The 14,938-nt window shown below is 48.5% G+C and overlaps 1 protein-coding gene across 1 annotated transcript in view; it reads right to left on the reverse strand.

The window, feature by feature from the left end:
* FSTL1 (follistatin like 1) overlaps positions 1-14,938 on the reverse strand; it is a 53,190-nt gene continuing 38,252 nt past the window's right edge. The window contains exons 3-11 of the mRNA XM_064722604.1: positions 14,798-14,902; positions 13,434-13,563; positions 11,733-11,765; positions 10,048-10,178; positions 7,005-7,123; positions 6,146-6,258; positions 5,249-5,359; positions 3,450-3,547; positions 1-3,174 (exon numbers count right to left, since the gene is read on the reverse strand). Of these exons, the coding sequence (XP_064578674.1) occupies positions 3,130-3,174; positions 3,450-3,547; positions 5,249-5,359; positions 6,146-6,258; positions 7,005-7,123; positions 10,048-10,178; positions 11,733-11,765; positions 13,434-13,563; positions 14,798-14,902 (885 nt within the window). The 3' untranslated portion in view covers positions 1-3,129. The remainder of the gene's footprint in view (positions 3,175-3,449; positions 3,548-5,248; positions 5,360-6,145; positions 6,259-7,004; positions 7,124-10,047; positions 10,179-11,732; positions 11,766-13,433; positions 13,564-14,797; positions 14,903-14,938) is intronic.

Consider the following 14,938-nt stretch of genomic DNA (forward strand, 5'->3'; position numbering starts at 1 on the left):
TTATTTTTTAAATTTTGTTTCATTTATTTGGCAGTAATATCCAAACCCCCCTGCTTCAAAAAAATTACAAAATCAAGTAAAATAAGTGCACTAAGGAAACCTACAGAATACTGATAAATTTCACACACATACAGGAGGGAATATAGAGGGAGGAGTGGGACTTTTTCGTTTGTTGCTTAAATTTGGTATTTTGGGAAAAACAAAACAAAACACCTTCCCTGCCCCTTGTAGTCTGTACAGCTATCGTCCCAGAGGGGCAATGGCTGAAATTCAGCACTTCCTTCCCCAGCAGCCTGCAGGAGTTAGTGAGTGACCAGCCTGCAGAAGCCTGAGCATTGCTCAGTCTGGGCTGCCGAGGTGTTTTGGTCCCCTTTGAGAACTGCTGCCCTTAGAAGGGGCCCTGCTTTCCACCACGTCCCTTTGTGGGGGCACAAGGAGGAAGAGGCTCCAGAGGCAGCAGCAGCCCCTTGCAGAGGCACTATTGCTGCACTCCCAGCTGCTGCCCTAGGCTACCCTGGCATCTGTTGTATGGCTTCTCGGAGAGCTCCGCTTGCCGGGGACCGCAGCCCGTCCCTCCGCCCTCAGTGCAAGAGCAAGCTCTGGAAGCCTCAGCTGCCCGCACACATCTCTGGCTGCCCCAGCAGCCACCCCCATCCACACGGCTGCGCAGCCACAGCGGGCAGGAGGGGACAGAGAACACAGCACAGTGCAGCCTGCAGAAGCCCTGAAGCCATGCATTCGCCTCCCCTTCCTGCACATGCTCTGGTTTTCACAGTTGGAGATATTCCTGACTGAACAAGATGTTATCCCTGTCCAGGGAAAGCCTTTAAGGCAAGCTGTTGTGTTTTCTCTAAGGCACTTTAACAACCCAAGCTGGAAGGAAGTGATCTGGGAGGCACTAACTACCTTTTAGAACAGGGCTGGAATAAAGCAAAACATTATTAACAATGTTCCTGTGACTCCAGATCCAGCACATGAAGCCCTTTCGCTCATACTCTTGGGAAGGAGCAAGCCTATGCCTAATGGGTGCTCCTATTTCACCAACCACTTCTTCCAGTGCCACCAGAACACAATTATTCTGTCCCAGTGTAGCATTGTCCACATTACCCTCAGCTCACATGGACTCATTCCTCTCACCTTCACAGGTGACAGCTACTCAAATCCAGGCCCTCATGAGAAAAAAAACCCCCAAAAACAGTCTCCTGTATTTATGATACCAAAACCTCAATGCCAGGGTACATTATAGCTCTCACTGGAAAGGTGGCACAATGTCAAAGTTAATGGAAGTCCTCTGGCTTCACATCAGGAACAGAGCTCAAAGACCAGCCAGCCTTTAACACATTTGGTTCATGGGAAAGAGCACAGAAGGGACCAAGCTTTCTTCTTTTCCTATACTTCATTCCTCCTCTTTAAGGAAAGCACTGTGCACGAAGGGGAGGTTGGGACTCAAGTCCTGCTGATCTTCACTCAAACTGGACATGCTTTTGCAGATGCAAGTGGAATTTTGCTTGAGCAAGCAACAGGGGCTGCAAGATACACAGCAACAACTGCTGAAGTTGCTCACAAACAGAAAGATGGAAGTCACAAGTAGTGGATCAGGGCACATGCAACTGCTTGGGAAGCACAGCACAGGCATGAAGGGAACATGGATGTTCAGGTGTGCATGAAGTACATTTGACAACTGCATAAGAAAATCAGCTGAGCTTCAGGCTACAGAGGTGACTATCAACAAAAGAGCATTTCATTTACATGTAGGATCAATGCTCTGAGAAACATGTGGGATGAAACTGACCCATGAAGGAATGTGAGAGTGCTCAAAGGTGGTCTGATAATGACATTGAGAAATGTGTCAGTAATGAGGCTTCCAGCCCTGACTCCAAACTCCTACCTGGAATCAAAGAATAACACTGCTGCCTCACCCCAGAGGAAGATGAAAAGCCCAAGATGATGCCAACAGCACAACTAAACAGTTTTCTACATAGTTAAGCTTTAAGATACTGTACTATTGGGATTGTCTGGTCCCTCTGTCTCTAGACTGCTTTGAGCAATTTAGAGAGGCACGAGCACAGATTTGAGCACACGGTCAATGCTAGCTACTAGAGTGAGAGCTAGAGAGCTGCAGTGGCAATCTGTGTCTGGTGAAACTAATTACATCCAACCCTGTCTCTCCTTCCCATGAGGGACACTGCTGTCCCCCAGCTAGGAAATACCCTGTAGTGCAAGGCTCACAATTTGCCTGTGGTGTTTGTGGCAGCTGAGCACAGTGCAATACAAACTGTGCATGGGCATTACAGCACTGTCAACAACAAAAACCCACACGCTGGGTTTTCTTGAAAGATCTAGAGCTACAAAACATACAAAAGCTGAATCACTACCATAGGAAATAAAATAATAAAAAACCTGAAACAAAAAAAAAAGGGGAGTCAGCATGTGAATGTGATAAGAAAAAAATATGATAGCACCTCTAAGGAGGGGGCAGGGAGAGAAAGAGTGAGATGAGGTCAAAAGGAACCATGTTGTGTTGGAGCCCACAGTGTACTGGAGGAGCTGCTGGGGACGGTCTGGTGGAAAGCAAGGAGGAATGTGTTGGACTTATGCCAGCATGGCACCACGAGTCCCAGGTGTCACACCAGGCTGACTAGCTTTGAGGAGCTCGAAGCAAAGGGTAAGGTCCTTGGATAGTGGTGCCCTGCAGCACACGTGTTCAGCCACAAAACTGCCAGGCCTGTATTTCTGCAGACAAGGGTGGTGCTGGCAATTGTATTGACTGAAACCCCCTTTTCTATCCAGCATTGACCTCCATCCTTTCCCCAGATCCAGAGGAACAAGAAATCCCTGTTAGCTTTTGGAGGGAGCAGCTCTCTGTTCTGGGGATGGGCCCCAGAGGCTGCCCTAAGTCCCTCCCAGCCTTCCAAGGTCCCAGCAATGAAGCTCCCTGAACAGGTGGGCTCTGCTCCCCTTTCCTGGCCCCATTCTTTGTGTATTACAAAACAAATAACCCATCGCTATACATGTAAATATCTGTGACTGGGCAACTGTAGCAGACACTTGTGCATACTGAGATCAGCACTGGAGGACAGGATGGCAGGTTGGGCCCATCCTCCTGGGCTCCTCCGCTGTGGAGGCCCCTTACATCTCCTTGGTGCTCATTCTCTTGGTCTTCTCAGCCGTCTCCTAGAGAAAAGAGAGCACAGAAGTGAAGCTCTGCACTGACACAGGAATTGGTAGTGCTCTGAAGTATTTGATCCATCCACAGACAGTGCCAACACTGGCTTGTAGCTGAAAGCCTCACACCTGATCTTGTCCCCACAGGCAAGACATTTACTCTGCTCCTCCTTCTATCTCTTACTCCCTTCTACTTCTAGAAGTCTCCTAGTGACAGAAACAGAAGGAACCCGTCTGGCAAGGGGAGGCTCAGTGCAAGCAGACCTTCCCAGCTTCATGCTGACCTGGTGCTTCTGCAGTTCCTGAACGTATCTGGCCATCTCCTCCTCAGTCAAATCTTGATCAGGTCGGTGTCTCTGAGCAGGCACCTTCTCATTCCTCCCTAGAAGCAGAAATGGAGTTTAGTGTTTCACAAACAGGGGATGCAAATTTCAGATGCTGAACTGTGAAGAGCAAAGAGAGGCAGGTCAGGCACAGCATCCCTCAAGCTTAGGAAGCCTTTGCTGGAGGATGGTATGGCTTGGTTTCTTAGAAAGAGAACAGGCTTTGTGGCTGCCTGGGACTTCACAACTTGGGTGTGCAATCTGTCCCTGTCTCTCTCTCCCATGTGACTGATAATAAAGCCACATAGAAGAGGTTGCATGTTATTGAAAAGAAACACCTATAATTAGCTCAAACATCTTGGCCTCTTGAAGGGAATAAATGGAAGCTCAGTGCAACCTAAGTACAATAACTGATATCTAATGAAGAGGTAATTTTACTCAATGAAGATGTAACTTGCTGATGTGTTTGATCTGATTCTTCAGTTTCATTATTCCTCCAACAATAGCCTCTAACTCCTCTGCTGCTCTGACATGGGCAGAAAGTCAAGGAATCGTTATCCCATTGCATGCTTCTGTCATGGATGCAGGGAACAAAGCAGGCACCAAGAACAGGTGTTGCATAGCAACTTTGAAGGTTGTTTCTGGGGAGGCAACAAAAAGAGTCTCTCATTCTGTTGCTTAATCTATGACACCTACATGCAGCTCCTCTGGCAGCTCTATTAATACTACAGTTGTCTTTTCTCAGGTGAGTTCCTGCTGCTACAGCTAAGTGTGAGCTGAGGTGATCCTGAAGCCTCTGCTGCAGAAGATCAGATAAACATGAAAAGCTCTGTACGCACTGCTGCTGTTTCCCTCTCCTACTCTGCCCAAGCTATAGATCTGAACCAGTGTACGCCTGGCAGGTCCCACACAGCACTGAAATAAAGCTCCTGCAAGGGCCTGGTTTCTAGGGAAGAAGGATATAAAAATGCAGCAAGGACTGAGTTTCTAGGGGAGAAGGCCAGAGAAATGCAGCACCATGCTGGGAGGATGGATGTGGCTCCTTGGGAAGGACCCATACATTTGCCAACACAGGGAAAAGGTGGCATTCCACTGGCCCTGAACTATGTGTGAGAAGGTGAAACAGAGAGCTGTTGTTCACAACTGCACCACAACCTCTCACAATTGTACCTGGCTGTGCAAGTTTAAGGGCCTTCCAAAAGAGGAACAAACAACCCTTCCTTACTATAGCACCATCTCCCTTCATCAGCATTATTCTACAGTTTTTGTGGCAAGAAGCTAAAGTGCTTTCTTGGCATTGGATGAAGGTTCCTATATCCCCTCTTGATCAGGACAGGATCCTAGATCCTGTTTTACAAATTCCATAAATGCAGATACAGTGAGGATATGGACACATATCCTGACTTGCTCACCCCTACACGTACAGTAGCAGCCAATGACCTATTTGGTTTGCACAGCAGGATGCAGAGTAGCTCTAGTCTGGAAGACTTGTGCTGAATTTTCATGACACCAAATCCAAACTACAAACCCCATCAGCATTGCCCCGAGCCCAGTTACATAATTTCTGACCTCTGGAACAGTACCAGCTTGGGTTTGACTAACACGGAACAAGTGAGGGTTATGCAGAAACCAGCCATGGAGAAGCTGAGGAAAAGCTGGAGAGAGAAGAACCCTGGATAGCTGGTGCCTTTGGAAGGACACAGAGTGAGAATTCTTTAGCCCAGACCCACACACAGTAACTTTCTGGGCAGCATACGGACCCTCGCACGTCATCGCGGTGCACACCCAGTTGCCACAGGCGCAGACGCAGCGGTTGCACTCCACCTGGGTCTCTGCTCCGTCCTCGTAGGTCTCATCTTCCAGGGCACACTCTGAAGAGGCACAAAACAAAGGCAGTGCTTGTGAGAGGGCAAGCAGGCTAAAGACAACATACTTTGGAGATGCCTTGGTTGAAGGGGAAGCCTTCCTTCCCCCAACCATCAGAAGTTTCCTCATGACTAAAATATTCATGCTGAATTTGGTGAGTGAAATCAGCCAAAATATAATTTGGGAAAGTCAAACCCTTTGTTTTTCTTCATCAGAAGAACACATTTCAATTTCTCAATTCCAAATGAAATCTCAGTGTTGGATTTGTTTGAATTTCCTAATTTGTTACACAAAGAAAAGAACCCCTGAAATGAAAGCTTGGGTTTTTCTGATCTAGGTGAGGATAAGTTGGGGAAATGATTTGGAAGGATAATGAACTTTGAGATGGTCATCAGGGAGGCTCTCTGTGTGAAAGGCAGAGCATAGCAGGACTTTGGTCTGGTCTGACTTTCCTAAGTTATCTGGCCATGAACTCCTCACATGATTGACCTCTGCACTGTTAAATACATGCCTTGATCTTACAAGCATACCATACCCATTCAACCTATGTCCTTGCTTCTAAAATCCAAACCTTTCTTATTACAAAAGCTGCAGGAGCTCTGGGATAGTGAAAGCAGTACTCTCAACAATGCAGGGACAAAGGGTGCTGTTGGATAAGAGGCAGGCATATATTAAAATTATCTCTGGCTGTGGAGTTACAGCACCCAATGTCTGGCCTGAAGCTGATCTCTGTTTTTTTCCTCCCTTCCCAGGACCCCTCTTGTTCCCCAAGATAAGTGAGGAGTTCCTACTTTTCTCTGGTGGGTTGAAGGATGGGCTGAGGCACTTGAGAAATTCATTGAAGCTGAGCTTCCAGTCAGCATTTTCATCTGACAGCTCGATGAGGGCATCTACGCAGAGTCCCCTGAAAGGAAACACAGAGGCTTGTTCTGCACAGGGCTGTGCTAGGCCAGTGCCTGCTCCACTGTCTTCAGAGTGCAGGTGACTAAAACCAGTGATAACTATGGAGACTCCAAGATGTCTGGCACAAGTGGCTTCTCTAAGGATACCTCATGGGATACAGAGAAAAGAAGGACAGTCACAAAATACTCTCTGTCTGGCAGCGGGCTGGGCAGTGGGGGGATATTCAGAACAGCAGGAATGGGACATCCACATTTGTTGACATCTGCATGCTGTCACACAGGTAGAGATGCAAGTACAGCAGAACCACAAGCAGCATTTTTTTCACACAGTGGCAGACAAAGAAAGAGGGAAACCTCTCAAACCATAGCTGCCTATGAATGTTGTTTTCCCACCATCTTCCTTGCACTGGATGTAGCTATTAGGCAAAAGGAGAGGGCAGTCCCAGGAAAGCTAATTTATTAGGAAATAGAAAGAAGAGGACAAATCTTCTGTTACCCAACTCCCTTCTGGCTGCACAAGTGCTACTTTTAGGGCAAAAGAGGAATGGAATACGTGCCTAACATGAAGGGTAGAGACAGGACTGCTCCTCTTGTGTGTTCACACCTATTTAAGTTGGAAGCCACTTCATACACAGTTAACTCTGCCAGTGCAAGCCCTAGCTGATATTTACCATGAGTGAATTTCCATCTTCCATTCTACCACATCTGCCTCCCTGGCCCTCTCTCTGGCATCCTGTCCACTGCCCACCTGAGCAACTTGTTGGTCTCCTGGTCCATGTAGGTGGTGATGTTGATGGCAGTCTCATTCTGCTCCACAAACTTCAAGAATTCAGTGGAGTCCAAGCGAGAATCACCATCATCAAAGCTCTGTAGGGGAAGAGGGGAAGAAGTGAGAAGGTCTCATTTATCAGTTCAAAGTACCCTCCTTCTTCCATACCTACATAACATTTTGAAGCTTTAGTGAGACAAGTTCCATTATCCCTGTTTTTCTCAAAGAAAGAGGCTCAGAGAAAAGCAGCAACATATCCACATTAGCCTCAGAATAAGACAGAAATGATCCTAGCCTTGTTCTCACAGATAAGCTACACTGCCTCTCATTCACCTCCTGCTGCTTGATTTATGGCTCTAACCCTATTTCTTCTCTTTGTTTCAGCCAGCTCTTAGCTTTCTTATATACCTCCTGCCTTAGAGCAGACCAGCTGCATTCAGGGAGGTGTCAGCTTTCCAATATGTGTAACTCCAAAGCTGTGCCTGGACTCTGACAGTGACAAAAGGGAAAAATCAGAGGAAGCAAATTTCTGCTGATACCAGGGAAAAAATTTAATGCAATAGCACAACACCTCACCATCAACTTCTTAAGGTCCTGACAAGACTCCTGGCACTGAAGAGCAGCAGCTTTAGCCCCAAAATCCTGGCTGTACTCCCAAAGAAGTAATTGCATTTTGCTTTCCTGTTTGGAGATGTGACACCGCAGCGCTGGGCACTCAGCAGGATCTGCTGTGCCCCCTCAGAGACAGCTGCATTGCTGTGAGGGGAAAATTAATCCTGCATACAGACTGCTGCCACCTAATTTTTGCTGTGTGATTGGGGCAGGTCGCTGTGGCTCCTTGTGCAGCGCTCTCAGGAATGCTGGAATACACACTGCCTGTTGTTACCTCTGTGTGTTTCAGGAGAAACATCTAGGGCCAGGGAAATAATCCTGTGTGACTGCTCCACATGGTAACTTCCACTAGACTTTGAAGCTGCTTTTTATTGTGAAAATGACTGCAGTTCTCTTAATGACCCAGACTGTTAAGTGAGTTTTCTTGCCTTTCAAAGTTGGTCTACATTAAGGCATTCCCACAGAGATTCTCCAAAATGGAGCAGCTTCCTACTACCAGTCTTGCTCCTCTTGAAATAATGTCCTTCAAGGTCATGACCTGCCTGACAAGCAAAGCACATCCCAGTGAGCCCCACAAGTCAGGCTTCCAGGAGGGAAAAGCTTAATGCCACATCTACAAACCTCCCCATCAAGGAGAAAAGGGAAAAGCTTCATTTCAACTATGCCTCCAGTGTTTCCTACATGCAGCACAGGAATCAGGCCATTTGCAGGAATGCAGGGCATGACGAGCCCCACAGCTTGGCAGGACAAATTCCTCAAATAACAGCAGGCACTCGTTGCTGACACAAATTTCTGTGTGTTTGAAGCCATTTAGTTTGCTTTGCCTTGATTTGTCCCAAGTTGTTCCAAACTCTGAATTCTGCTTTAAAAATGTTTCAAAGCTTAAAGAATAAGGCAGTTGAAAAGGTGGATTACCACCTGATAAAGAATCACAGAATCATTAAGGTTGGAGAAGACCTCCAAGATCATCAGCCTTTGATTGAACATCACCTTATCAACTAAAGCACAGCAGCAAGTGCCACATCCAGTTGTTTCTTGAACCCTTCCAGGGATGGTGACTCCACCAGCCCCCTTTGCAGCCACTGTTTCCCCAGCCTGTAGTTCTGCCTGGGATTCTTGTGACCCAAATGCAGGACCTGACACTTGCCCTTACTGAACCTCATACTGTTGACCTTGCCCATGGAAATTCTCCCTTTGGTACAAGCAGAGGTATTTTTTGCCATAACATCTCCCACCCAGTGGCTGGGATCAGTGCTCTAGAAAAAGTGGGACAGTAAAGAGAACGTGAGGCTGCCTGCCTCTGAGCTCAGCCTCAGGATATCACCAGCACGCTGACAGGCGTGGGGACAGTGGGTGTGTGGTGACAGTGGAACAAGCCTGTGGCTGGCTCATGCATTTCAGCAAAGCCCATGACCTGGGGAGACCCTGCAAAAGTGGCTGGGGACAGCATATTTGCAAGCAGAGGGACTAACACAGGACACTGCTGCTTTTTGGTGCTGGCAGGCACTGACAGGAGCACCCAGGGCCAGTGGATTTCCACTGCAAATGTGAGGATGTTCTGTGGAGAGAGGGGACCAGCTCCTCTGTCTCACCAGGGGGTGCCATTGCCATGGCAAATTTGCTTGCAGCGCTAACTCCTGTCAGGCACCATTAATCTCTGGCTGTCAACAGCTCATGATTTAAATGCTCTCCCCTCTTCCCCACCTGCTCCTCCAGCTCCATCCTGAATGCTTTGAAGTCTCTGTCAGGAGCCAGGCGTGAGGGGGAGGGACACAGCAGGGCATGTGGCAGGAGCATAGGAGAAGCTTGGGATCTGCTGGTTACAGAAGGGGGTGCAGATGGGCTGAGGGATAGACTGACAGGGAGAAGGGAGGAACAGGATTATTGCAAGGCCCAAGACTCGAGTGGCTTTCACTCTACAGAGTACTAGGGAACTGCCAGCTCTCAGCCACAACTGGGACATATTCCTTGAAGCCCCCAAATGTCCCTTATATCCATCTCAGCATGGCCTTGGCACTATCTAGACCAAAAAATCAGCAGCCCCTACGACAGCTTCCTGCATTTCCAGCACTTTCACCTCTTTTCCTCTGGCATTTTACCCAAGATTAGTTCTCTACTCTGCTGCAGGCACATGTGGCTTGCCCTCTTCCTTTTCCCCAGGGCAGGTCAGATACCAGGAATCAGAGATGCTCCACATCTGGTTGTCACAAGCTGTGTCAGTGTCTCAGTCAGTGGCTGCTGCAGGCAGCCCATAGCACATCAGGCTGTAGGACTTAGCAGATCCCTCTGGTCCCCAGCTCAACAGGCACATCACACAAGGGAGCCTCTCAGCTGGGGGCACAGCAGCTGTCATGCAGTGGCAAGGCAAGAAATGTTGTCTGGGCTTTGAGGCAGGTGCTGCTCTACTTGCCTTGAAATATTTGTCCAGGACTTCACTGTAGTTACTGCCCTTGGAGAACCACCCATCTGGGATAATCTCAGCTTCCAGCCACTGGATCACCCGGCGACGAAGCTCGTCCCTGTCCGACTGGTAGCAGACAACTGTGATGGGAGACAGTGCAGCAGAAGGAAAAACAAGAGTGAGAGAAATCAGGGTGGCAGGGAGATCACAAAGAGAGGACTGGAAATAAAAGGCAGCCAGCTCGCCCTGATGGCAGCTTGCAGCCCCTTGGTCCCGTCATTGCGGTTACATCACTGCCAGATCCAAGCAGATTTGACATGTGCTGAATAGTGGATGGGCTGTTGGTGACACCATGTGGCACGGCTGGAAAACAACACTCCTGCCAAAGCTCTTCCTTCCCATTCCTGAAGCTCGTGGAAGAACAGCCCGGAGCTGACTCATCTTGGTGTGAAGAGTCCCAGACTGAGGGAGGAAGGTAACTGACAATGTCCCCGGGCTTCCCGACACTGCACAGAATTGTCATTCAGCTATCAACCCTAAAATACCAAAACCTCTATCCTCTGCAAGGGGGAGGACTAGACTGAGCAAGCCTTTCTACCACTCTGTCTCCAAGACTTGAATTTTAGGGCCTGTTATCTCAGGAAATACTGTTTCTTCAAAGCCCTGGTTTGTCCACTCTGACTGGAAATGAGAGGGGGTCAGGCTGGGCTTGTTCACTCACAGTGCTTGCCAGTGTCACAGGTTTCTCCAGGGCAGTTATCACTTTGTGTGCTAGTACAAACTGTGATTTAGAAACAAAACTGAAAGCCTAGCTAGGAATCGTCACACCTTTGCTGCCCAGTGGTCAGCAAAGCCAGAAAAGGAATCAGTGTGCATTCATGTCACTTGCACACATCAAGGATCTTCTGAATGCAGTGACTACTATCACAAGCAGATGCAGAGATGAAAAAAATAATCTCTATAGGGATTCTGCATGTTTCATTTTGTACTTCTTTAAAACTGCTTTAGGGTGGTGGCCATGCTCTGACATGGTCCTTCCTCTTTAGTTTGTGTGAGACTTTGCTCTCATCTGTCATAGGAAGTTAAAGTTGATGATTATACAGCTCCAGTATTTAGAGTTCATGAATAGGAAAAGGCTCTCCTGATGACAAGCCATGGCCCTAAAATCCAGTGTTAAGTACACACGGCAATGCATAAGGGGAGAAACCAAGCACAGGGAATCGAAGAGACTTAAAATTTAGGTGATCATAGAATCATTTAGGTTAGAAGAGACTCAAGATCATCTTGATGGCTGATGGTAGAGGCAGTTCAGCTGTACCTCCTGACTCTCTGCCTCTGCACCCATTGGTTCATCACTCCTAAAGCAAAGTTTCCTTTTAAAAGAATGCTCCATCCCTCACAGTTTGAGTCCCTGGGGGCAAACTGGGTTTCATTGCACCTAGTCTATGCTGAGTCCCTGAGACATCCCAGCACAGTGAAAAGCCCAGGAGATGTATGAGCTCTGAAAGGTTACCCAAGAGTAAAGAGCTGGGCAATCCCCTTTCAGCTGATTTATCAACTCAGACTCTTGTACAGCCCATGCAGGATGTGCTTTTTACACAGAGCTCTGCACCTCTCCAGCACACCCTGTGCCCATCTCCCAGAGCATACAGATTCATACAGAGGCCTCAGCCAAACAGGACACAGCTTCTTACCTGGACTTGCAGCTGGATTCTCAGACTTCTTCTCTGTTAATGGAAAGACAGAAGAGGACATTTCTGATGCAGTGTGAAGCAATACAAATCTCTTCCCACCATGGGTAAAAGCAGAAGAACCTGGGAGTCTTTGGATATATGAGGGCCACATACATGATTGAGGGGCTGGAATCCCTGGACCATGAGGAGATACTGAAGACAGTTTAGACCAAAGAATTGAAGGCTCAGGGACAATCTCATCAATGTTTATAAATCTGATGGAAGGAAATGAGGAAGACTGCACCAGACTTTTATTCCTGGTATTCAGTGACAGGGTAAGAGACAGTGGGCACACATTTAAACACATGAACTCTGTCTGAACACAAGAAAACCATGCAGCTGGTATGTGTGTGAGTTAAACAGGCCCACTGATGGGGCAAAATCCTTGCTCCTAAAGTTATTGAGGTTCCTTAGAAACATGGATGATAGTATTGGTTTTAGGAGTTGATCCTCAGAGCATGACTTTTCCTCAGCAGTTAAACTGGGACATTTACCTGGCTGAATCCAAAAGCTTAGAGTGAGGCAGCAGGAGCAAAAGTTTGCCCTGCTCTCCTGAGTGCCACACTCCCAGAAGCTTGGGGAAGCAATAGCTCCAAGGTCCCCCCACAGTCAAGGTGTCAGGATTTTGAGTGCACTAATGAGGGCCTTAATAACCCTGCTGGCCTCACCTAGAGCCTCCATCCAAACTCTCTAACTGTGAACCATGAGGCTCCATTTCATATCTGATTCCTCAATTCCTAGTCCTTGCCTGTGATTATCATGTTGTAGCCATGCCTGCCTCCAGCTCTGTTGCAACCAGTCTCTTCCATAGACTGTTGATCCAGGCTCTGTCCTGGTGGCTGTGTTCCCACCTTGATTTCAGCCCTGCTATGTAGCAGGCACAGGGCCTGCAAGGGCCCCGTGGCGAGCAGAAGCCTAGAGATAGGAAATGCCAAGTCATGGTGAATGGCTAGAAGCCCCTGTTTTGCCTTTGGACCCCTGCTTATCTCTCTGGAAGCCCATAGGTCACTTTCCTCTAACCCTTGCCATTGGACCATTTCTGATCCCCCTGTACCCTGTTTTAGGCCCATTCTGGTAGAAGAGCTGTCACTGGAACCCTTCACAGAAGATTCAATTAAGACATTGCTGTGGAACTCTAAACTGCCTTCTCCTCTCTCCCCCTGTGTCTGCCTCCCTGCCTAGGCACCTAGCAAGCTGAGAGCTGAAATCAGAGTGAGCTGATAATCACTAAAGAGCTGATATCCCTTAAGCTTGCTAAGGTTGCCTGTGGCTGAGAGCTGCTTGGGAATCAGACAGTCTGTCCCCAATAGGACTGTGCTATCTGGACCCCGTGCAGTCTGAACCCAGCAGGAGGCTGAATTGGCGCCACAGGCTGCATCACTATGAGCTTGTTTGCCTCTTGTCTGATTCTGGTTACCAGAGTCACCAGCCCTGACTTCACAACTTGATTTCAGGCCTACTTCATCACTGCCAGCTTGCCTGGTCGTCTGGACTCTTGCTTGAATCTGGCTCCTGTTCAGAGGCTTGCCTTGTTTACCCCACTCAGCAACTGTGGGACAAGGTCTTGCTGGTGAGGCCTCTGCCTTGCCTTGTCATCATGCCATGCTTCTCTTCCAGCTCTTTGTCCCTGAGAGTGTAGCCAGCCCTCCTTGCCAGGGTTACCTTTGCAGTGGCCATCGTAATCCACCTGGATCTTGGAGCCGGTGAGGCAGGCGTCACGGTGCAGCTCACAGTGGTTCAGGTACGTCTTGCCATTGCTCCCACACACAGGCCTCTTGTGAGGTTTGCATTTCTGTGGGAGAGCCAGAGAACACAGCCTTTCACCTGCCTCCTGGGGACTGCTCGGTGAGTCCCACCATAGCCCAGCTCAGGAGAAGTCCTTGGCATAGTCCCCTTGGCCCTGTGTTTGGAACAGGCTAACTCACCCATCATTACCCCAGGAAAACCCACACAGGGAGGTCTGTGGGTGTGAGTTCAAAGGCCTCACTTCATCCCAGTTTCCATCACCACCAGCATGACAGGAGTCTTTCTGAAATCAGACCTCTGCAGAGAAATCAGTGCTCAGCATAAATATGGAGCATAATCCTGCAATTGCTGCTCCATGTGCCATGGCCATGCCTGCCCAGAGGTGTTTCTATGCTTCTGGTTTCTGCACCTGTGCTTGCTTGGCTCCATTGCGTCTCTCTGCAGACTCTGCTCCACTCTTCTGCTACCAAATGGCAGAATAAGCCATCAGCCATGAACAAACAGCACAGCCCACAGCAAAGAGAGTTCACCAGTGCCACTGTTCAGGCTATGAGCTTCTCTCTTGTGTCCTTTTTGGTCTGGCCAAGCCTACCCAGAGTGACAGACTCTCTTCCTACTAACAGAGCATTTCACTCTCCAGTGCCCAGGCTGGTCATGCCAGAGCTGCAAGCTCTGAGGGAAGGGGGAACAAAGAGCCACAGGGCCATTTCCAGGAGCCAGGCAGAAATGTTTTGAAGGCACAGAGCAGAGCACAGTAGGGAGACATTGTGTCCCTACAGCTGGGAAAGACTCTTCTAATCATCTCTGACTCCCTGCTGGATACAGCTATTCATCCTTACAGCACTCTACCACAATTATTTCCATTTTACAAAAGCTGATTTTTAGTAGGGTGCTTGTAACCTCCTCAAACAAGGCGCCAGTGAGGGCAGAGTGTCTTGGAGCTCACAGACCACTCCCTAGAGTGCCCTTCAAAGCCAGCTGCACATCCATACCCCCCTGGGCTTTCCCAACAAAAGTCTCCTGTGCGTGTAAAGACCCTAGGCAGTCCTGCAAGCAGAACAGCTGTGAGTCCCAGACTGTATCTGGGAACCCTGCAGGGCTCTTCCCCCACACAACACTGGAAACAGTCCTGCTGTTTGAAGAGCCACTGTGACTTTGCAGCTGTTTCAAAATAGCCATAGCCTTATTCCATCAGGGGATCCTTCCAGTGACAGAAACTCATCTGAGGGGTGATGGTGGTGCCACCTGTCCCAGACACAGGACCTGTGCTGCTCCCATACCTCAATGCACAGGCAGGTTGGCTCTCCCTTCTCTGTCACTGCACACTCACGCCCAGCTCCACAGAAAACATTGGCACAGATCTTAGATTTGCTCCTTGGCTCTTCCTGCAAGATACAAAGTCAGAGACACAAAATACATCA

The sequence above is a fragment of the Zonotrichia leucophrys genome, chromosome 1, assembly GCF_028769735.1.
Source record: "Zonotrichia leucophrys gambelii isolate GWCS_2022_RI chromosome 1, RI_Zleu_2.0, whole genome shotgun sequence".
Taxonomy (NCBI): domain Eukaryota; kingdom Metazoa; phylum Chordata; class Aves; order Passeriformes; family Passerellidae; genus Zonotrichia; species Zonotrichia leucophrys.